Source organism: Amborella trichopoda, chromosome 9 (assembly GCF_054954075.1).
Source record: "Amborella trichopoda isolate Santa Cruz 75 chromosome 9, AtrichopodaSantaCruz75HAP2 v2.0, whole genome shotgun sequence".
NCBI lineage: Eukaryota > Viridiplantae > Streptophyta > Magnoliopsida > Amborellales > Amborellaceae > Amborella > Amborella trichopoda.
The window spans coordinates 11,192,211-11,215,729 of record NC_142344.1 but is presented as its reverse complement, the minus strand read 5'-3'; the positions used below and the strand labels follow the sequence as shown (position 1 = coordinate 11,215,729).

Below are 23,519 nucleotides of genomic sequence, written 5' to 3'. Positions count from 1 at the left end.
GTTGGCCATGGTGTTTGAATACTTTAACTGAATATTTTATTTTTTTATATTCTTTATGATAATTTCTATGTTTGGGATTTGTCCTTTTTGAGAGTAACATTTGTTATGTTCATTGTTAGGTTCTAGAGCCCCATGCCAGACGAGTAGATGAGGGATTTAGTGAGGCTCGTTTGCTGGCAGAGGTCTCCCTTTTACCTGATAAAGTCCGCATTTCATCTGGTAGACGACCTGTCGCTATGGCTACAGGTTTTGTTGATCGTTCATATAAGCATGGAGAAATTAGGAAGCAGGTTTTGGTTGTTGTCACATCTGGTTGGTCAGTGATGTGTTTCGATCACAACCTAAAGAAGCTTTGGGAAGCTAACCTGCAGGTATCTATTTCATGTATCTCCAATTGCACGAGTGGTATTGTTACATCAAAATTATGAATCTTTTGTCTAGAGAAATCATAAGCTATTTTGGGTTTTTGCTTTTGCACACAGCTAAAGGTTTCTAACTGTTGGCAGGACGACATTCCACATGGTGCTCACATTAGGGAGATAGCTATTTCTATAAGTAACTACACACTTAAGCATGGAGATGCTGGATTAGTGATTGTTGGGGGGAGGATGGACATGCAACCACATGTATGTTTTACATTCATTGAAATTTATTTACATGTTGCTTTTGCTATCACATCCTGCAATTGAACAACTTTTGTGATGTATACTTGATGTAGGAGTTGCTTATATTCTGATAATTTAAACGTTTACGTGCACCCATTGGTTCCACATCCAATTCAAGTAATGGGCTTTGACTGTAAACTTGCCTCAGAGATTAGACTTGTGTAGCACTCTTATTCTGTTGGTTGTAAGTGACTTTGTTGATTTGGAAATGCATGATTCACTGCAGCCAGTATGTAGTGTTATAAGTACTGGACATTTTTATCAGTCTCAAAGTTATCTTTGAAGTCAAGGTGGAAGGAGAGGCTTCTTAATGTTTCATTTTGTTTTTAATTTTGGATTGGGTTTCATAAAAAGTACATATGTTGACCTGCTTATTTGTTTTGACGTATATTGATATCAACATGCTGTGCCTGACTTGTCCAAGAAGCAAATTTATATAAATCTTGTGGCATGTCCTAGTAGGGAGGAGCAATGACATGATATTTGTACTTGGTTCGATGTTAAACATGACAAAAGGAAACTTCTGACATTCATCAATCACGAGCCTTTACACGATCAATCCAGTTTCGTGATCATATTGACTTAACATCTATGGATGTATTTCTTTTGGGTGCTCATATTAAATTATTCAAAGCTCATGTGACTGTTAATTCATTGATTGGTCAAGTCACAAGATGCGGATTACTCCCGAATTTTTCACACCCTTGTTCAGTATGATTTTAATTTGCCTCATCTTGGTTATGGAGGATTATGCTGGTAGTGAAAAGAATCAAATAAGCATTTTGAGTTCTTTGACAGTGAAGAGTTACATAATAGTGAGCATTTGGTCGATTCAAATTAGTGTAGAATTCCTTTTTTTGGTGTGCAGTTAGATTCATACAGGTAATCCAGGAATTGAGACCAAAAGATTGTTGCCATTTCATAAGAGGTAAATGACTTAAGATTGGCTCGATATATTGATACAGATTGGTTAGGATATTCATTTCATGGACTACAAAGAAGCAACCCATGGTAGCCATCTTTAGGCATGGGTATGCATTAGTTTATGCTCCTAGCAAATCTGAGGCTATGGGCTGTACTTTTTTTCTGAGATGTGATAGCTACAAATTGTATGTTTATCCTCAAACCCTGCATCGAGGTTCAGTGCCATTTTGTGAGAGAAGATGTGCTTCATGCTGAAATAATGATGTTGATTTGGTTCGTGACCCTGCCGGGCAGATGTCTGCCACCAAGGAGCTACTTGTTGGTAAGTTTAATGAGTTCAGAGAAGCAACTCTTTTGTGTTGCATGTCGATTTGACTGCACATGCTTGGATTTGTAAATATTCATGTTTTTCATGGCTGTACAAACTAAATCTTTGGTGGCCTTAGGTCATCACATCTGGCATCATTTCGGGCTGATAGGCATCTGGGCTCAATTTTGTGCATTGACCCCCTCAGATGAGTCATGTGGGAGTTATTCTATTTAGAATGCTCTCTGTGGTCATTACTTGTGTATAATATGGTTCTTTATGTGTGTGTGAGTAGTCGCATAGAGGGTTCTATCAGGAGATCTTTTATGTGGATAGTTTTTGGCATAAAGCACTTATTAGTGGCTATCTATTGCCTTTCCCATGTTCTCCAATGATATTTTGGGTATTCTGAAGATTCTTTATTATCTGATGTAGTATTTTGAAGCATTCCTAGAGCTTTTATATCTGATGTAGTATTATGAGTTACCTCAAAATGACCAAATATCTGGTATTTATATCTTGAACACTCCTAGATATCTTCTAGAATGTCAGAAGTTACATGTAAAATAATCAAAATATCCCATAATGGGATCGACTATCGTGGGTCCAATTTTTTACCTTAGAGCAGACCTAGTTGGTGATTTGTTCATTGGAGGTGTACTGGGGGCATTCTGGTCTTGGTTTAGATTTGTTTTGGAACTTCTCCTGTAAATAATTGAGGCACGAGACCTGCCATGAAAAGGGACAGCAAGACATTAATGTTCAAGTAACTAATAAAAAATGAATAATATACAGACTCTTTGTGATAAAATACTACACAATAAATTAGGCTGAAAATGTCTTTAGATTCCTTGGGGTGACCAATAGAGGAAAGCCTCTGCACTGGAAATGGACCCTGGGGATGTCTATTTTTCCCTTTATTCTATGTACGGGACTTTGCAATAGTTTCTTTAAGGCTTATGCTACATGTTCTTCCCAAGCAGAGAGGTTTAGTATGGAACCACATCGTTATATACTGCAACCAAGTTTTGCACTTTGCGAGTCCAAATTTGGAAGAGGTTGTTAATCTTTAAGTTCTAATCTGTATCGGTCAATTTTATTCATTACTTATTGATAACAGCATCTTTCTGCTGGTTATTTTTCGTTCTTACATTTCAGTTGTTATATGATGATCTTGATCTGAAGGTAATATCGGTCATAGCATGCTAATTTTCTTCGACTACTATTTCGTGGCATGATGCATCAAAGCTTGTCCTGACATTCTTGTCATGATATTGGAGAAAATTGTGTAGTTTTGGACATGCAGTACGTATGGTGTAATGCATGATTTTTGTGCAGCTTTATTTGGATCCATTTGAAGAAGTAATGGAGGCAGAAAAAAATTCTGAGCAACATCGAAGAAGTGCTGAGGAGAAAGAGGTAAAATTTTTAAGTATTTGTATTACTGAAATTTGTCTGTGGATTCCTTGCCAATGTTTCTTCTTGTCAGAATACTCTTGTAAGTCTTTTATTTATGGGATATTGATCAGAATACACTGAAGATATGAACTATTTCTCATTGTCCATTATTTAAATTTAATTTCAAGCGGCCTAGATTTGATTTGAGAATTTCCATCAAAGGACTATAATCATTATTTTTTTTTCTTTTTTTTTAGAGTGACCATAATCATGAGTTAAGAGGGGCACTTTCCAATTTTGCCCCTCCTTCCAAAGTTACTTCCAAAGAAAACCACTTGTTGCATGGACATGTGGCGTTTAAGATTAGTGTACTCCAGTGGGAGCAAAATGTACATTTCCTCCCTTCGGCAAAACCCTAGCTAAAATATTTTTAGTATCCCAAATTTGGGTGATGTGACCAACTCAGTGTAACGAGCAACCTAGAAAATAAAAAAAGTTCAGCATGCACTTTGGAACATCATGACAAAAATCATGCCCTAGGATTACATACTATCTAAATTTAGGTGTCTTGGTATTAAAAAAATATGTTCTTAAGGGAAACTTTTTTAAAAAGCCCCAAAGATGGGGAGAAATTGGGGAGAAACTTGCTCATAATCACCCTCATCCTAGGGCATTATTTGTTTTTTCATGGGGGTACAAAGTGTGCCCCAAAGGATTTTTCTTTTCTAGGTGATCAATAGGTTGAGTAGGTCATGTCTCCAAAATTTGGAATCCTACAAATACAACCAGCTATTGCTGCAAGGAAATATACATTGCTCTTGCGGGGCTATATTAATTTTTTTTCTTCAGATTATAAAAACATAAAGCCCCACATATTAATTCTTTCATAGCATAAAAACATAATCAATTGGATCTGTGCTAAAAGGTGCGTGCTTTGGAATTAACTTGAAAGAGGGGCAAAATTGGAAAGTGTGCCTCCTAGCAATTCCAAATCATGACTAGTGTCCTTTGATATAATTCCTGAAATTAAATAGGGGCGTATTGAAGTTCAATTTGAAAAAGGGTAAAACAGATATAACTCATATCTTGGGTGGATTTTGATGAATTTCCTTTTATTTATTCATTTGCATAATGGTGCAAGCTTTTATCATAGTTACCTCTTTATTCACTCAGAAAACCAAAAGATCAAATTTGCATAAATGAAACAAGACATGCATGCTCTGCATATGCCAGCTTGCGCATGCATGCACAATTCTTCTGTAGTGACCTTTGCTGTTCTAGATGCAGATAAAGAATGTGGTCATAGTGTGAGGGATCAACTTTATTTTAGTATACAACCTTGGGCTGAAGTCCCTTATGACATCTGTACCGTCCTTAATAGATGTGGTTCCCTTTCCATGCATGTAAAAATACATGCACACATATATCAAAATACATCAAATTTAACTGAACATGAACAATTTTATTGAGAGATTTACATTTTTTAATGCTTCTAGCATTTATGTATTAAATGCTGTATACCAATCTGAAATTTATAGTGTATACATCTACATCCATTGATCTCACATGACATGCAAATGTATATATTGTACAGCATAATTTTTCTTATATTCATGTAGACTAGTTGTGGATTTTATGGGTGTAGAATGGTCCATGATTTAAACATTAGTGCACACAAACTAAAGAAGCATGAAACTTCAAGGTTTGCACTTATATAGCATAATTTTAGAAGTTATATCACATTCAATAATGTTTTATGGATTAGCTTTTCACATTATACTCATAATTTGTTGTATTTTACCTTTTTTTTTGAGAAAGGGTTATTGTAATTTACATGTTAAAAGTTAACTTTTCTTACATGTAAATTGGTTTGTAAAAGTGTGCACTTGCTCGCATGGGCAAAAGAACTATGCAGGGGGATTTTTTTAATCTGAAAATTTTGAAAACAACTTTGAATCACCTGATGAACAATTCAAAAAATTTAAAATAAAAAAGACTTTGAGTTAGGATTACCTAGATTTGGTCATCCATCAAATGGGCACTTCATGTTCATTCTTGGAGGCAGATTTTATTTGGACCATTTTTGGGGAGCAATTTCTTTTGTTTTTTTTGTTTTTTTTTGTTAAAAGGTTTGATCTGGGATGAAGAGCTGATCAGCAAATTTTAGGGTCCAACAATCCTAAGTAGGTTTATGCTTACACTTTACTGTCATTGGAGCATGTAATCTTTTTCCAATAGTGGTCTACATGCATCCTACCTTGTTGAATCATCCCATGCAAACGGCATCTTTGATATGCTTGTCTGCTCCGAAGTGTTTGAGAAACCAGTGTTTGAGAAACCAATTGATGAATGTAATTTTTGTGCCAAATCAAATAAGTTTAGAACTTGTTTGATTCTTGCTTTCTCCTTTATTGAGTGCACAGGTGGAGTTGTAGAACGAGCTTAATGGGGTAGAAAGGGTTCATTTGGTCCCCTTAAATTCTTTTAATGGCCTCAGATGAATAAAAGAGGATTTGGTATATTTGTTTTATTACTAGGAATAGTGTCCACCAAATTAATTGTTTGAGGGGATTTCCCTGTTTAGCCAATGTAGACAGTGACTCAACTGGGAAATCTGTCATGCAATGTTGACTCAAGTGTTCCCTAGTCAACTGGGTCACGTTCAGGACTTCCCTTGATCAAGATGATTTTAGGTTCCTTGTCTGGTAGTCTCATTCTTTCTTGAAATTGTTTTGTCTTTGTTTCTTTCTTGAACAGTTGGTGATCTTGTGAAGACCACTATCAGTCTTCTACTATAGTATTTGTGATACTTAGTCAATTACTTCAAAAATTTTGTCAGGAGCTTGCATGCAAAGGTCGAACCTGTAGGTCCTTGTGGTTCAGGTTCTAAGGTCATTTATGTAATTATGTTATAATTTCTCATTGCTATGCCTCATGTGACTGTAAATTTTTGCAGGTCTCTGAGAAATCTGGGACTGCGGACTTACGTCATTTTTCATTTTATGCATTTGCGGGTCGTTCGGGGAAACGACATTGGAGTAAAAAAAGTGAGGTACTTGATTGATGATTTGACTTGCTAATTTGCTCTAGAAATACTATAAGCTAGACATGGAGACCATGCATTCAGATGTTCTTATCAAAGAAGCATTGCCAACTGGTATTTATCGACTTCGTGAGAATGTTGATTGTTGCTGTTGTAAAGGATACATGAAAATTTGTTTACTGTCAGATGTTCTTATCAAAGAGACATTGCCAACTGGTATTTATCCACTTTGTGAGAATGTTGATTGTTACTGTTGTAAAGAGATAGATGAAAATTTGATTACTGAATAGATTTAAACATCAGTTTCTGTATCTTTAGTGAAGGAAATGTAATTAAATTTCCCTGCTATCTAGAAATATGTGCCATTGGCATCCTCCAAATGGTGCTATTCAAGTTTGGAGGTTCTCTTCCAATTGTGTTTTCTTGTTCTACTAAGTTTTGTGTTATATTTTTACTTGATTACCTGCTAGCTTCTCCTTGATTTCTTCTCCTCACTACAGGCAGCTTTCTTTATGTGACTTTCCTCGCAAACTTTCATGAATTCCTTGCTTTCTTCTCCGTGATTTTACTGTAAAAAAGAATTAGAAATATAAATTGGCTGAGATTCTGCTTGGGAGTGCTCAATATAAAGGGATTTCTGTTGCTTAGGCTCCTCACCATGGATTGTCATATTAAATGTCTATGAAGTACTGTATCAATCTACTTTCTTGTCTTACTTGCAACCTACTTGTCTTGTAAACATCTTTTACGTTTGCATGTTTGTTGAACTATGTTAGTAATGAGGCTTAGTGGGGCATACCCGTAGCTCATTGAGTATTTGGTTGTGGGCCAATGCTAGAGTCAGCAGTAATGCAGTCTTCATCAAAGAATGCACACTGGCAATCATATCTGCCATATATCGGCACATCAAAGTATCATAATTTTATATACACCATAAAGGGTGTGCATGTCAAATGAATATACATTCCATCAGATAGCACATCCAGAGTATAATTGTATACACCAAAAGGTGTGTGCCTGTCACATAAATATATGCATTGGTCCGCGTGCATTTTCCAATCTTCAGGTGCTATAGAAATAGGCAAACAAGGGCTTCAAGGGGTTCGCCTTCTGGTTCCAAACCTAGGTTGACATTGCAATGGGGTCCAAATGATTAAAAATTTCAGAATGAAGTTCAGGAAAAGTGTAATATCTTGGGCCAAATACCTACCAAAAATCAAACTGATCTGAGGTAGAAACAGAGGGGTTCAGCTAAAAAGGAGGAGTTTCTGTTCTCCTTTCTTGAATGCGTTGAATTTCAGTTCTTCTCCTTCATGAATCTGTGATAACATCAGAAGCGACAGAGACTGTATTCCAGCTGAATTGGCTGTCTAGGTTTTCTGAACATGAGGAAGGCATTGAAAACGTTCTAATATAAATTGATAGGGAACTGAGTTCCATGATGTTGATGAGGATTATATCTATTTTATTTGTATGTACAAGAGAATAGAGTGACTAAATGAAAGCTTCTGACAAGTGTGTTCAATATGATTCAGAATAAATTTGTGCTGGTGAGTCCATTTCTAGGGGTGCCTCCAGAATACACACTTCCATTCTAATTACATTACTTTTCTTTTGGATAAACTTACTTTTTGCCAAGGAATTTATATAAAACATTTCAAGATGAATTGTAAGAATCACATATTCCATTATTTAACTGCCCAATAACATCATAATCTTTTGTATTTCTAGGTTGCCAAATCCCGTGCATGCCTAGCATGTAAACCTCCCTCTAGCCGAACTCGGGCCCTCTGAGGATGATCATCCAAAGGCGCTCTTGTCATGAAAGCAAATGTAGGAGGGTTGACCAAGACTGCAACACTTTGTCTAATACTTTCAGAACAACTCAAAAAATCTCAGGGTAGTGTTCCTCATAATTGATAAACTGCTCTGAACCAGTAGGCTCACATCACAGGTTTCATTTAATCCTGAATCTGATTTCCTGCAATATGTAACCAACCAAAAAAATGTCATTTGACACGGTTAGATAACTCCAGGTTCCTGAGATTTGAATCTTGAATCCAACAAGTTGGAGGATGTGAAGATGCTATTCAAGATCTGCCTAGTGTCGATAAAACCCCTGAACTGGGGAGAATAATTAAATGCATGATTTACTTAATCCTTGTTACTAGAGCCATATCCTCATGGAGCACCAGATTGGACTGATGGGCCTTAGATCCTTGATGTCTATTTGTCTAGAACTCCAGCAGTAAATGTAATGGTGGTGCTAATTAATTTTGACATCAACCTTGCATGATTATGAAATTACAAAAAAGCTACATAAGGTTGCCTATGTGTGTGTGTGTGTGGTGCACACACATATTAGGCAAGCAATCTGTTTTTGAGATGCTTACTGTGATTAAGCAGTGTCTTGTGCAATTGTAGGATGTGCAGCCTCATTCAACAGATGCAACCCATTTCATTCCACAACACAACTACAAGCTCGATGCCCATTCTCTTAATAGCCGTCGTCCTGGTGAGGTAGGCATTCAACATTTGTTTGGAAAGCTGTACATATTTACCTTATCTATTTACAGTGCCACATGTCATTAAGCAGAAATATGCAAAATCCCAAATTCCAGTAGATATTTTCTTCTCCCAATTTGATGTTAAAATATTTCCTATAAAGGATGTCTCAAATTCTTTTTCTTGTCATTGCTGTATTTCGACTTATATTGCATCTCCTATATTGTTTTTAGAATTGTTGCACAATACCAGATTGAACTCTTATGATACAAACAACTGGGTATCTTTTGAGCCTTAATCAGTTCTGATGCTTTCGTCCTTAAACTGGGCCCTGAATTCTTCTGTTGCTCACTCTATGGATATAAATGATCGGTGTGTCTGTGTAGATCTTTTCTTTAGATTGAAGATAGATTTCCTAATGATTATGTGACTACTTTTTTCTTGATGGAAGTGGATAATTGTGATAACTCCAGATTTCTGACCCTCAAATGAGCTCTGTTTATTCAGCTGATATCATTCTGCATTGATAGAACATGACAATGTGATTTCGTAGTTCTGGTAGTCATCATATGCTATGTCTAGTAGTATGAGGCACCTAAATCATATGTCATGGTGTAATTATGCGTCTTTATCTATTGCAAGGACGGAAGTTTTCCAGATTCTTTCCTCAAGGGAAGTTTTAACGGTTGAGTTGAAGCATGACTCATATTTGCTGTTAACTGATAGTTTTCCAAAGCTAATGTAGCTTTGTGGACAAGAGCTACTTCGATGTTTCTCTTTGGCTATGAAGTCTTTTAGGGTGAAATTTGTGTACATATTTTTTGTCCGGGCTATGATTTGAAATTTGTTTAAAATCATTTTTTTTTAAACGAAAAGAGTCTTGTCTATATTCTTATGTTGTCTGAAGCGGAGCAGACCAGCTAGTCCAAACCAAGAACTGGTTACCAGTGGCCATTCCGGTCTGGTTGACACCCTGGACCAGAATGGCCATTGACGGGTCTCGAATAGGTGGAACGACTGATCTGCTACGACAGACAACAATACTTACATTCTCATTCTCAAGATTCATTGCTATTCCTTTCACACTATTGGCAAATTGAACCATTTCCCCAACTTGAATCTCATTCAACTAATAAACAAATGCAATCCTATCTCCAACTGAGACCAAGTTCATTCTTCTTTCTGATATAGTGAGTTTGGGAGAGAATTCCATACTTTCCTGTCCATCAGTTCAAGGCTGATTTAGCCAGTTTAAATGGGGGTAAAAACTGACAAAAATGACCTCCATTTTTTTTTTGGGGTCATTTAGTTGGTTTTTTTGGTCCTGTTGAAAAAGAACAGGGGCATTTTGGTGCTTTTTCCAAATTGGAGGGTTTTAGGGCCTTAAAGTGAATTTTAGAAAGAGAGAGCCACTTTAGTGATTTTTTCTCTCTCTCTCTCTACTTGAAACCCCAATATCTTTCACAAAATTTTGGCAACTTCCAGGGAGGATTTCAGCCATCAATCCGTCCAAACTTCAAGGTCCAAGAGAGTTCATTGTGCTATTTTCTTGATTTGTTGTTTTATTTGTTTTATATTTTGAAAAATAGAGAAAAGTCAGATTTTTAAGGTTTTTTTAAGAATTGTTTTTGTCCAACTGAACTGGTCCCCTCACCGGTTTGGCCACCAGACAAATCTTAACAACATTGGTATATTCCCATAAATTTTCTAGTACCCAAGCATCGGATTGCAAATTTTAGTGGTTGTTCATTTTTAGATTTACATGATTTGATAAAGAGAATACGAAACTTAAGCATTGTGGACATAGGTTTACAGTGGAAACTTGGCAATATTAAGTTTTCGTTTTCTACTTGTTTTATGCAATTTTGACCATTCTATAAGGATGGTTTGCATTAGTAACTTATTGCATAGCTGATAGTTGGTAGCTCAATTACTATTCTGTAATTTTTTGTAATGTATGGTACTCGGCAAAGTAGTTTTACTGAGTCATAGACTTCGATATATCCTTTTTCTAAGTGTTTGTTCGAGAGTCATGTTGAAAATCTTTCCAGTGTCATTCAAACCATGAAATATTTAAATTTAATGGAGCAGATATCACTTGAATATAGAAACCCATCTTTGCATTCATCAATTGGTTTAATGTTTTCTTTATTATGTGAATATTTTCTGTTTTATAATTTAATTCATTCAGTTGCGCTGCTATGTTTTCTTCTATTTTGTTTCTCTTCTCTCACTAGAAAGATTATTAATTATGTATCCCAAATTTCATTTATGATATAATATCCTTCTGCTAAGGATTTATTTATTACAGATGGAATGCAGGGAGTTTAGAGAATCTATACTTGGAGTGATGCCTCACCGCTGGGTAATTATATCTTCTTCTCTTTTCTTCTCATCTTGATAGTTTCCAGTGTTAATCATTTGTTTTGTAATTAACCATATCATCCTATAATTACTTCTTCTAGGAAAGGAGGGAGGATACCTCTTTTAAGTTGGCACACTTCAGAAAGCACAAAAGAAAATTAGTGAAAAAAATGCCGGGGAAAGGTACAAGTAATCCTTTTCAAATGCCTGAGGAAAACCATGCTCCAGGGAAGGACTCAAGCAATAAGATTTCACGAGCGATTGGGAAAGCTGCGGATTATGCTACTTCAAAGAAAGGCAAGAAGGTGGAATTCAATTTTCTAACATTGAAACAAATTGAATTTTTCTGCTTTATTTTTTTTTTTCATACGTTTATCCTTACTTAGTGTGGGTTAACATGACTGGGTGCAAGCTCATTGTCCAGCGGCCTGGTCTACATTTTCTTTCCTTGTAAAGAGATCTGTGGAGTATCCAGAAATTCTGAATCTCTAGTAAAAGTAGGAAACAATTGAATGAAATTAGAAAGAATTAGTTCTATTTGTACTTGATGCTATATGAATCCTTTCTATTCCTATATTTCTCTACTGAAGATGCTTTAGTAATATTATCATTGTTTAGGTGTGAGGGGAGTGACAATATGGACAAAGAAAAAGATTAATTACCATAATCACCGCTCATAAATTTTCCATGGAGTTTTAGTCCAGTGCTGCGAGATTTGGTTTGCATGAGGACTTCAAAAGTCAAAGGACTCGAACTTTAAAGTTCTCTCATCATGCCAGTTGATGAGACCAATTCTTTCAAGAAGAAAGAAACTGTTAATGATTATTCAACCATCTAAAGGGAAGTATATGCCTAGACAATTACTAGCAATTTCTCGGGATTTGTGATTGATGACCCATTATTCAGGGGAAAGTGAACTCCCCTCACCTTCAAACCTCTTCTCTAGTCCTATAAATCTCTTCTTCTTATTCTTTATGGAGTAGCCCACTCTGGTACCATTTTAAACCATTAAACCCTCAATTGAAAGAAGAAAATAGAGGAAAAGAAGGCAGAAGTAAGGTTATGTGTTTAAAGAATCTTGATCTTCATTCAAATTATAATAGTCTGCAGTACACAATGTGACAATTTTTCTTTGTGGTTATATACAAAGTACATAATGAGCCCCAGGAAATCCTTCATAAGAAAATAGCGTAAAACAGTACAAAGTACAGTAAGCTCCCAATTTACATATCCAACATATACAAATGCACATCTCTGACAGAAGTTATGAATCTGAAGTGATTCTTTACTTCTTAGCCCAGAACACAAATAAACAACTGTCACTTTAACATCATATGCATTTTCACTTAGAGTTTAATGAGGTGCCACAGAACTTTTAGTTTTCATGCATAAAATTTGTGCTTGAAAGAGTGGTTTTCTCAAAAGGATTCCATAATATGCATTGGTTGCTAATATGGTGATCAACCTGTATTGAGTTCCTTATATTTCCAAAATGTGGATGTTGTTCTGCCTCAAGCAATGGAGTGCTATCAAAATATGCTAGTTAGTTTCAGTTCAGTGCACAATCTCATGTGAAGAATGTAATATGTTTAAATTTTTGGCTGCAGAATTTGCCATATGTGCCCACAATAACAAACCATACTCAGCTCTGGTGGGTCCCAAATGTGATTGTAGCCCATCAAAAGGAAGGGATTGAGGCTGTTCATATTGCATCAGGGCGCACTGTTTGTAAGGTACCATTATCATGATTACATGGGTTCTCCTTCTGTTCTGTTCATATATAATAAGCTCAGTTTGTTCTTGGGTTCTTATAAGAGTTCATTTTTATGATCTATGAGCTTTGCCTACATTGTTTATCAATGCATTTAAACTATGCAGTCATAAACCATACTGAACTGATGGATAAACTTTTCTTTTGAATGAAGACAGTTTATTCACTTCTGTTTTGTGCAGTCTGATGTCAATTCGCGTCCACCTATTGTTTATATTGTTTGTGGGGTGTTCGGGAAATATGTACGATACATTTGTTTTTAAGTCATGTGTATTCTAGTGAAGATTGGGTTTATATTTGATCCTTCACTGAGGTCTTCATTATTTTACCTTCTCGTGAGTTACAGTATATCATGGCCACCTTGGGAAAAACAAAACACTGTTTACAGTGTTTCCATTAGATTAGAAGCAATATTCTTCCCATATTCATGGCCCACTAGCCCTCAGTCTTACAGGTAACTTGTTGGCATCTCAGGGTTCACCTATGTCGACATGTCATATATGTTTTTTTATGGAGTCTCCCAAAATTCTAAAATTTCTTTGGGCTTTTGTCTCTCGAGGCTTTTGTTTGAACCTCTTAAGGAATTCAAGTGTGGGTCCGAAGTTGTTCACAAGCATACCACCCATGGAAGTTTTCAACATCTTGTGAGTTGTGCTCTTGTGGGTGCTGCATTATTATAAATTTTTGATAATCCGTACACTTATAGTAGCCGGGATTTAAAGATGTCTGTTTGAGAATTACTTTTTTCCCAATTGGGAAACAATATTTTCAAGTTTTGAAATTCCATGCATAGGAATAGCTATTAAATTGAACTTTGATTTCAGAACGATATATGGTTGAAGTTGAATTTGTTTCACCTATGGTAGCACACATTTTTAAGAGTTTCTATGGAAATAGTTCTATTTAATATGTGAATAATTGAACTAGTATTCTGCAAATTTAAAATTCCCCATTATGCACATTGTTCTTTTTTGCTTTTTTCTCTTGTTTCTTGAGATGAAAAATATGGCTGATGAATTTACTATCACTGCCTAGATTCTTGCTGCATCTGATTGTCAATCCTAGACTTTTACAATGGGAAATTTGGGGACTAGCAGAATTTGATGATTAGCAAGAAAATGAAGAACATGCCATTACATAGCGTTCTACAGCTGATGTTATATGAAACTACATTCTTGTTGAGTTGTATCTATGCAACCAGATATATTATGTATTTTCACTGAGTTTTGTATCATACTTACAGCATGATTGGATTCACAAAATATGATGGATTTTCAGTTTACATGAGCAGGATATTTGTCAATTTCGCATCCTTTGTAAAGATTTCTAGTTAAGGGAACATTATACAGTAGATTGATTGTTTCAACATGAGTTCAGTAATAATCAAGTAATTCTCTGACATTTTGATGAGTTGATTTTGGTAAATTATTAATGTTTCTAGGCTGTTATAATTCAAGCGAAGTTCTTCAAGTTGGAAAGAGGAACTATGTTCGTGTAGTTACATCATGAATGTAATTTTCAGCATATGGAAATGAAACTAGCTGATTTTTAATTATTGATTATTCGAAAAAGAAAAATATGGATCTTCATGGAGAAGGTACTGCAACAAAACTTGATATGCTCTTCCAATGCTAAGAATTTGTCTTGTTGAGTATTTCCATATTAAGTTTATGGCCATTGACTGCTCAAGTGTTGCTTCACATTGGGTTTCTTACTGCAGTAACTCTGTAACTAATATGATGAAAAAGTTCATATTTACTCTTCCTTTATTACCGCTCTTGTGCAATTATCAAAGTGTTTGCACCACTTAGGTCATGAATGTTCATATGCTTGGCATTGCATTTTTTAATAATATCTATAGATAAAACAATATGTAATTTGCAATGTGTTGGCAGCTTCATCTACATGAAGGAGGTCTACATGCTGATATCAATGGTGATGGAGTTCTAGATCATGTTCAGGTGCATTGTTCTATCATTACTTCGTTTCTTCAGCTATGGACTTCCTTGTTATGCAACTAATGGATTCCTCTTATAGCTGTGCAATTTCAACTCAGTTGATGATTTAGACTTCATATAAGAAAATAGAAAATAAAGACTCTGAATATCCTATATGGTGATGATGTTATCGGCATCTAATTACAAAACCTATCAATGGATTGCTATGGCTTTAAGCAGTTGTGCATGAACATGTACATATTGTCTTGGTCAACATTGACCAGTGGTCCTTGAGCCATAAGTACCAATGTTGTTTAGACCTGACCGGTGACAAACTAGTGAGGGCACCAGTCCAGTCGGAATGGCCTGTCCAGGCTGGTTAATGGGGGTCAGATGGTTAGTCAAATTAAAAAAATTAGAAAAAAAAGGAGAGGGGGAAAATCAAGTAAAATTCAGAAAAATAGAGAATAAAAACTAAAAAAAATAAAAGCAAATTATGAAGATTATCAAAAACAAAAATAACCCATCAACATCAAGCAATAAGTCAATAGACTTGATACTCTGCTCCTTAATAATGAAAGATATCAATTATGTAACAAATAACTCAACTAAATATATAAGGCATAAAACATAAGTCCACAATAAACTTTGGCACAAATTGTAAAGACAAAGCTTATATAAGGTTGCAACCTTACTTGTATAAGTAAGGTTGTAGTAATCTACAATGTCTATTTTATTAGACAGAAAGATATCACACTTATCTTAAAAGATGTGCTACCTTTTTATGCTTTTTTAAAAGACGTGAGAAATCTTCATTGTTTGACTAAAATGGACGGTGTAGAATATCATTATTTTACTTCTACAACTAAGGTTGCCAGCTTATATAAATGGCACCCAATTGTAAAGCCCTTAAAGTTGAATATGAAAAACAAATGTACAAATAAAATTAATTTTCTTTTTCTCCCCCATACTTTTACAATTTGTAAAAGCCCTTCAAAAGTCAAAACCTAAAATACACAAATAATAACTTTAATTTTGGTGTTTCTTTACATTTTGGTTTTATTTTGTAAGGGAATCACAGCTAAATATATAAAAAAATACACAAACATTTTTTTTTTGTAAAACCCTAAATCCAAAACCTGAAATCTTTTGAACTTTTTTGCTTTTATTAAATCCAAAACAAGAAAAAAACTTAAAATAAATCGCATGCACTTACTTGGGGGTTGAATATTTCATCCGTTTGATGGGATTTTGTGCAAGAAAGTGGCTGGATTTTCACCCCGAGCCTCGGTTTTCCGGTTGAGAGAGAGACCATAGCCTCCCTCTCTCTCTCTCAAAAAGTATTTTTGTAACCTAAAAAAGAAACCGTGACCTTTCATTTTATCAATTGCCATATACAAACTGCAAAAGAACAAAAAAAAACTTCTTAAAAACCTTTTGGTGTATTGGCCAGTCCATCGGTTCAGGGTTGGTTCAATAGACCGGATTGGACAAGCCACCAATTCGCTGGTTTCCAGTCCCAACCGACCAGTTCAATCTGGTTTGCATAACATTGATAAGCATGAGGAAAATATCAAAGCTTTGAAATTCAGACCTTTCCCAAATGAACTTTCTATATTAGGCAGCTGCCTAGACTATTCAGTTGTTAATAGCACTATTTTAACCGTGAAACAATATTTAAAAACTTGACAAGAAATAATAGTTTACAAAATCATTCAAATGATACCCCCCAAAGAAAATTAGAAATCCAAAATTTACTTTGAACTTAAAATTCAATCCCCCAAAAAAATAACAAAAAAATAAAATAAAATAAAAACCCTAATTGCATCATTCTCTCGAGGTTGGGAATCGCTCCATCTCGAGCTTCTTGTTTTCGTTATATCCTTCAAAGGCCACTTGAATATTTGTTGATGAAGTCCATTTGTTGTATCCTTCAAAGGCCACTTGATTACTTGTTGATGAAGTACCACCATTCGCCTGGGTACTTTGTCCTCTTCAATGAACTAACTAGTCTAATGCTTAGAATGCAACTTATAATAATTCTGGGATGTCGAGCAAAATCTTGATTTTTTTTTGCTCAAATGGTTGTACTTCACATACTGCAACTAATGTGTCTTCTTTTTCATAAATCATAACTGATAATCGAATTTTTTTTTGATAAACACTGATAATCAAATTTTGTAGCACTTTGTTGGAGTATTGTCAACATCTTCTGCACTGAGGTTAACTTCTTTAAGTATCTAATATAGTCTCCTTTACTTGATCTCTAAAGTTAATAATTGGTTCTAGATCTAGTGGATTATGAGTAAGTTCTTCTTGACGGTAATTTTCTAATCGTCTATTTATTTCACCCATCTCTCATCGAATTCATGGATCTCGATTCGGATACCTTCCATGATTTGACTTATGCTCGCTTTTGTTTATTGATTCACAACCATTGCGACTTGTGGCGATATATCCTCGATCATAAAAGCAGATTTTGGAGGCATCGTGAAGCTTGATACCAATTGATACATAGAAGAGGGCAAATAAATCAGAAAACTAAAAATAAAATTAAAAGGATGAGAGATTATATTTTCTTTCATGCTCTGCTATGGAGTACAGTCCATAAGACTCTTTCAGAAGACCTAAAATCAACTCTTATTTTCTTCTCTCTTCGTTTTCTTGTCCATTAACAATTTGTAGAAAACATGCTCTCTAAGAAATCCTGATCAATATTAAATCATGGCCTTTATCTTCAAAAAAAATAAAAGATTAAAAGTTTTGAAATTTACCCTTCAATTCTTTACAATTAAACACAAATACCCCTAAAAAAACTAGAAACTCAAAATAACTCCAAACTTAAATTTCAGTCTTTCAAAAAAATAACAAACACTAAAAACCTAACAAAATAACAAAAACTAAAAACCCTAATTGCATCAGGAAGATGGAAGAAAGAAAACACAAGGAGAGTTAATCCAATGGGCTATATTGTTAGTTAAATTTAAAGTTCGTCATTGTATTTTCAGCATTGTTTGAAAATTACCTCTAAAAAGGTATTTACAAAATACTCTTCATTATTACACATGCCTGTTTTTTGAACTTCATAATCATTTTTTTTAAAAAAGACGAAACTACCTATTTTTGGATTTTCAAAAACCGAGATAGGGTCTCCAAACTCTTGCACAGTGAGCAAACCTTTTGTTCAAAACTTTTTTTGAATTGGTAGCTTGGAGAAACATCAGAAGCGTGTTTCTCTCTCTAAACCACCACCACTCAACAATTCTACTGCTTCTGTTGAAGCCCACTATAGTCTCTGCAACAACTTCAAAAGAGCCGATAGGTAGGGTGAGAAATATTTAAGTAGAAAGAACAAATGGAAAACCCGAGAATTCTGGAGCTCGAACTAGTGGATCTTAGAGAACCTGTGCGGGACCTTGATACTCTCTTCTAAAAGCCTCATTTCATCTGCAAAGAACTCGAGTTGAGATTGCTTCACTTTCAAAAGACGAATTAGAGCTTTTAATAGGGTTCGGCCATGAATAGAAGAACGTGAATCTGAATCACAAATGACACAGACCCTCTCCTCCATTATAGAGTCTCCACTCTAAGCTTTCTAATCAATTGAATCGAAGGAAACCTCAGGAACAACCCAACTCTCTTCTTCTCTGTCCTGTATTTCAATGTAAACAAAAAAGAAAGTTGTAAGGCCAAAGAAAGCCCAAATCCCTCTCTAGTTCCTGTACTTCAATGGAAAAGAAGGAACCCTCAAGGGAAACAAAAACCCAAATCCCTCTCTCTTTCATCGGTTTCAATGGAAATGAAGGAAAGCTTGAGGAAACAAACCCCCAAATCCCTCGCTGTAACTAAATGGAAATGAAGCAAATGTTAAAAAAATAAAAATTCAGTTTTTAAAAAACCAAAAATTTTAAAAATTTCAGTTGTTGAAAAACCGAAAATAGGTAGTTTGGTCTTTTTTAAAAAAAAAATTGTTATGAAGTTCAAAAATTGGATATACGTGTAATACCAGAAAATATTAGGTATTTTTGTAATATCATAAAATATAAGGGATATTTATATAATTTTTCCTTTAAATTATTAGGATATTATTGTTTGAAATAAATAGATTATAGCGTAATAAAAAACTCTATGTATTGAAATAAATAGACTGCTGCACCTTGCAATAAACATCAAGGTGTAAAGATGCCTGCCCCACCCCCAGGAGCCCCCACAGAGGTATTTATGGGCTCCCACCTAGGCAGCTGCCCTGCCGCCTAGGCCAACCTCTGCATTTTTTCACATTAATTTTTAGCTATGGAAAATAGATTGGTTCAAATTCAGGATTTGGCAAGTACTTGCCAAGCTGAACGGCTTGAGCAAGTCCAAATCGACTATAGCCCAAGTCTTGCCTAAGCTGGAAAAATGGCCAAAAAATGAAAAAATACAAAAACATTTCTGAAAAATCCAAAATTGGAAAAATATAATAAAATGAAAAAATTAAATCAGAAATTTATATAAAACATGGAATAAGACAAAGTTTAATATTATAGGCTTAAAAAAAATGAAAAAAATAGAAAAATAGCTAAATTATAAAAATCACAAATGGAAAAAGTGTATACAAAATGATTTTTGAATCATTTACAATTAATATAGCAAGAGATAAACTAATTTTATAAATTTAAATTCAAAAAATGATAATCCTTTCCATAAAGCTGCCTTGCACAACACAAAACCCTGGATCTGTTTTGGGTTTCGAGTCAGATCTAGGAGATCCAAGCTCTTGAAAAATTCAGATGAATTGCAAATCTGATTTTGAAATCTCTCAAATTCTTTTTTTGTTTTTTGTTTTTGTTTTATTGAAATCAAGCCTATGGTTGACCCAAGAACCCAATAAAAAAAAGGCTCAATAATCAAATTTCATTGAAGATCAATCATCAATAGCAAAGATATTGCAAATTCTCAAAATCTGGCAAAAACTAGGCCAAAATTTCTATCTAAAAATATGTTAAATTTGTTTTTTCTTAAATACTGTAATATCTAGCAGCTAGATCAAGCTAAAATCATACTAAGGACTCAATTTCTGCTCAATTGGCTGACCCTAGGGATCAAATCGAATAAAGCAAAGAAAAAATATGTACTGTAGCGACTCACCTGAGCCTAATTTTCACAATACGCAAGTTGCTACGATATTCTCTTGAGTATTGTACATGGTAAACTTATGTACGCTATTCCAGTTTTTGCAGACAGCCAAGGCCTAGCTGTTCATCCGAGTCTGAGTCTATTCAGTCATTTTCAAATGCTGATTTTCAGGGAACCTAGAAATCTTCTTGTAGACTTCAAACCTAAGTCTACATTTTTCTCTTCCGGTCGAAATGAGCTTGATCCCAGAAGTTTGCTTTAATATTGTGGCACAAGAAATCCTCATCCACTTTTCTCAATTCAGCTTCAGAAACGCATGAACATTCAATCATAGTTTTTCCTTCCCATTCAACTAGATATTATTGATAGGAGCCACTTCGTGCCAAGATACTCCGAACATCAAAGATTTGGTTTACTTCCCGTTTTGTTTTCTTTGGCTATTGCTCGAGTGCATTATGTGAGTGATCATCATGTAGCTCTTCCCGAGCTAGAAACGTTGTAAGATTGGAGATATATTAACCTCCTTTCGTAGCTCAATATGATAGGCATTGTTATTAATTTCTGAAGAATGCAATCTGGTTAGTGCTTCTTTTATAGTTCTACTTGTTTTAGGTACCATTGGGAAACCTCATCTTAGACATGAAATCGTCGTTCATTTGACATAACGAGGTACAAATTGTTTCTTATTCTCAGCCCATTTTGCATCGAGAGTTTGTAAAACTCCTCTGTGTATTTATGTACGCATCTATTTCCTTTTTGGAAGTTCTGAAATGTTCAGAAAGGAGCTTGGGCATAATCATATGGTAGGAGCTTGTTCCTCATATGTTTCTTCATTTTCTCCTAGTCAACTAACTTGCTCTTACAAGATTTTAAAAAAAAAAACTTGCTCTTACATTTTATTCATTTGATGTTTGCATTTGTGACAACCAAAGATAGTAAGGATATCCATTTGAGTCGTAGCTTGGGGAAGAAGGAACAGAGGGACTACAGGATGGTCCAATATAGGTTTCATCACTTAAGCTGTTTTCAGGAGGTTCTTCAGGTGGAGGGTGATCTGCCAACCAGAGATACAATTGGTGTAATAAGGCTGCTCCTCTGGGCTGCTCATCATTCCATACCGTATGCCCTGTATAAACATCAACAGGAATCCCAACTGGTGGAATATGATTAATACAACACATAATATATTTTAATTCCATCCATAAATGCGTATGAAATGGCCAAAAAGTCAGAAGATTGAAATCATACCATCCAACAGTTTCAATAGCAGGGTGTTGGGTAAGATAAACAGCATTAGGATAGGTTTGGGGGTTAAGGTCTTGATGGAAACTTATAATTACATATTGTTTATGAGGATATTGAAACGATTCAATCCATTGGGTATAATGAAAGTACTTAATGAGGAATTTATAGAAGTTCAGGGTTATGGGATTAGGATGTTGGTAATTGTTCCATTGAAGGAAATGACAATGTCTAAGGTAAGAGATGAGTTTTCTGGCATGAAAGTTGAAGCAAATGTGGTAATTTTGGGTGAGATACCAAAGAAAGCAAATGACTTCTTTTGGTATATTATAAACGTGCCGGGTTTGGAAAAGGGACAGGAAAGGGTAGTTTGGATGGCATCGAATTCCTTGTATGCAATCTCCGTGATTTCTGACTACAATTTCACGCATTTTTTGTTGCATTAGATCATTCCTGGATAGTAAGGTTCTTCTGAGAATATCTTCATGAAGTTCATCAGGCAGGTCGTGCTCATTATCATCAATGGTGATAATTGCGCCCAAAAAAGGAATAATTGAGGAGAGATTCTCTTTTGAAAACCTTTTTCTTGAGAACATATTAGCCAAAACATTATTTTTCCCTAAAATGTGCTTATATTCAAAATTCCATTGTGAAAACCAATTTGACCATCTGAGAAGTTGTGGGTTTGGAAGTATTTTGTTCTTGAATCTCAGCATGTTTGGAAAAGCTGACAAATCCATTTCCACTAAAAATTTATGTCCTATTAGATGAAATTGGAATTTTTCAATTCCTCTTTTCACTGCTAGGATTTCTTTGAAAGTAGAATGGTAATGGAGTGCAGAGTCCTTTTATAACCACAGATCATTCTTTTGCCTGCAATTTCTTCTAGTAAAATACAAGCCCAATATTCGTCTGAGGCATCAGTTTGCAAATTTCTTTTTCCAGTAGACGGAATTTTCAAAGAGGGCAAATTTTGAGATAAAGATTTGAGCTTCTGAACACACTCAGTTTGTACCTTAGTCCATGGTGGTGCTTTCTTTTTCAAGAGCATATGAAGAGGACTGGTGAACAAAGAAAGTTTGGGTATAAAAGGTGACATGTAATTTACAATACCCAAGAACTGTTGTATTTGCTTTACAGAAGACAGAGTGTCAGGAAATTCTAGCAAATGTTTTGCTATATGGGGTTGTAAACTGTACATACCATCAAGGAAATGCATACCAAGAAAATCTACTTCAGAAGTAGCAAAGACACACTTCTTTTCTGATAACATAATACCATATTTACAACAAAGGGAGTGAAATTTTTCTTAGAGAGAAACATGACTTTCCAAGTCTGGAGAAGAGAGCAAGATGTCATCTATGTATATCAAAGCTTGAGAAGAAATGGGTTCAAAAATAGTGGTTTAAACCTTTTGAAAATAAGTAGGAGCATTTTTTAAATCAAAAGGCATAACAGTCCATTGAAAATGGTAATTGGGAAGGCAAAAAGCTGTTTTTAGTCTTTCATTTGGGTCAATTCCTATTTGCCAAAATCCAGATTTTAAATCAAATTTGGAAAATATGTGAGCATTAGAAATTTGAGAAAACATGGCAGTCTGGTTTGGTAAAGGAAATTTGTCATCAGAAAGAAAATTGTTTAAAGGCTGATAGTTGATAACCAATCTAAGTTTACCACGAACTTGTTCAACTCTTTTATTCACATAAAAAGCTTCACATGCCCAAGGAGAACTAGTTGGTTCAATTAATTTTTCCTTTAGCAGTTCATGAATTTCTTGCTTAGCCTGTTCTAGCAAATCAGGATTTAATCCTCTGTGGGAGGCTTTTGTAGGGTTAATGTCCTCATTCCTTTTGAAGGGAAGTTTGACAAAGAAATTCTGGTTTCTCCAAAGAGGGTTTGTACATTTTTTCAAAAATTCCGAATGGGAAGTTGCACAACAATCTGAAATGATTTTTTCTCTAATGGTTTCCAAGGTTTGGGGTTGGTCTAGACTAGCAATCCAAGGTAGTTAAGTTCCTAAAATGAAGTCCTTTAGCTGTCCATTGAAGTTTTACTTGGTGTAAAACATCAAATCCTAATAAGAGGTCTTTGTTAGGGAGGTAGGAAGCTAAGATCCTATGTTGGATAACAACTTTAGGAAAAAGTTTAATAAAAACAGGTTTGCTAATCTGATGGATAGAAAATTTTTCTCCGTTAGCAGCTCTAAAGGTTTGGTTGCAGTTTTCCCAAAATTGTTTTGGCAATA

The 23,519-nt window shown here is 35.0% G+C and overlaps 1 protein-coding gene across 2 annotated transcripts in view; it reads left to right on the top strand.

The window, feature by feature from the left end:
• The window catches only part of LOC18424287 (FG-GAP repeat-containing protein), a 41,773-nt gene that overhangs the window by 7,541 nt on the left and 10,713 nt on the right, over positions 1–23,519 (top strand). Inside the window, exons 3-11 of one of the 2 annotated variants that reach the window (XM_006828876.4) lie at positions 120–371; positions 507–626; positions 3,235–3,315; positions 6,251–6,346; positions 8,762–8,857; positions 11,154–11,207; positions 11,308–11,511; positions 12,814–12,939; positions 14,873–14,938. In XM_006828876.4, coding sequence (XP_006828939.1) covers positions 120–371; positions 507–626; positions 3,235–3,315; positions 6,251–6,346; positions 8,762–8,857; positions 11,154–11,207; positions 11,308–11,511; positions 12,814–12,939; positions 14,873–14,938 — 1,095 coding nt within the window. Of the gene's footprint in view, positions 1–119; positions 372–506; positions 627–3,234; positions 3,316–6,250; positions 6,347–8,164; positions 8,238–8,761; positions 8,858–11,153; positions 11,208–11,307; positions 11,512–12,813; positions 12,940–14,872; positions 14,939–23,519 lie in introns of those variants that run through there. The other variant, XM_088845760.1, reaches the window with a different exon arrangement.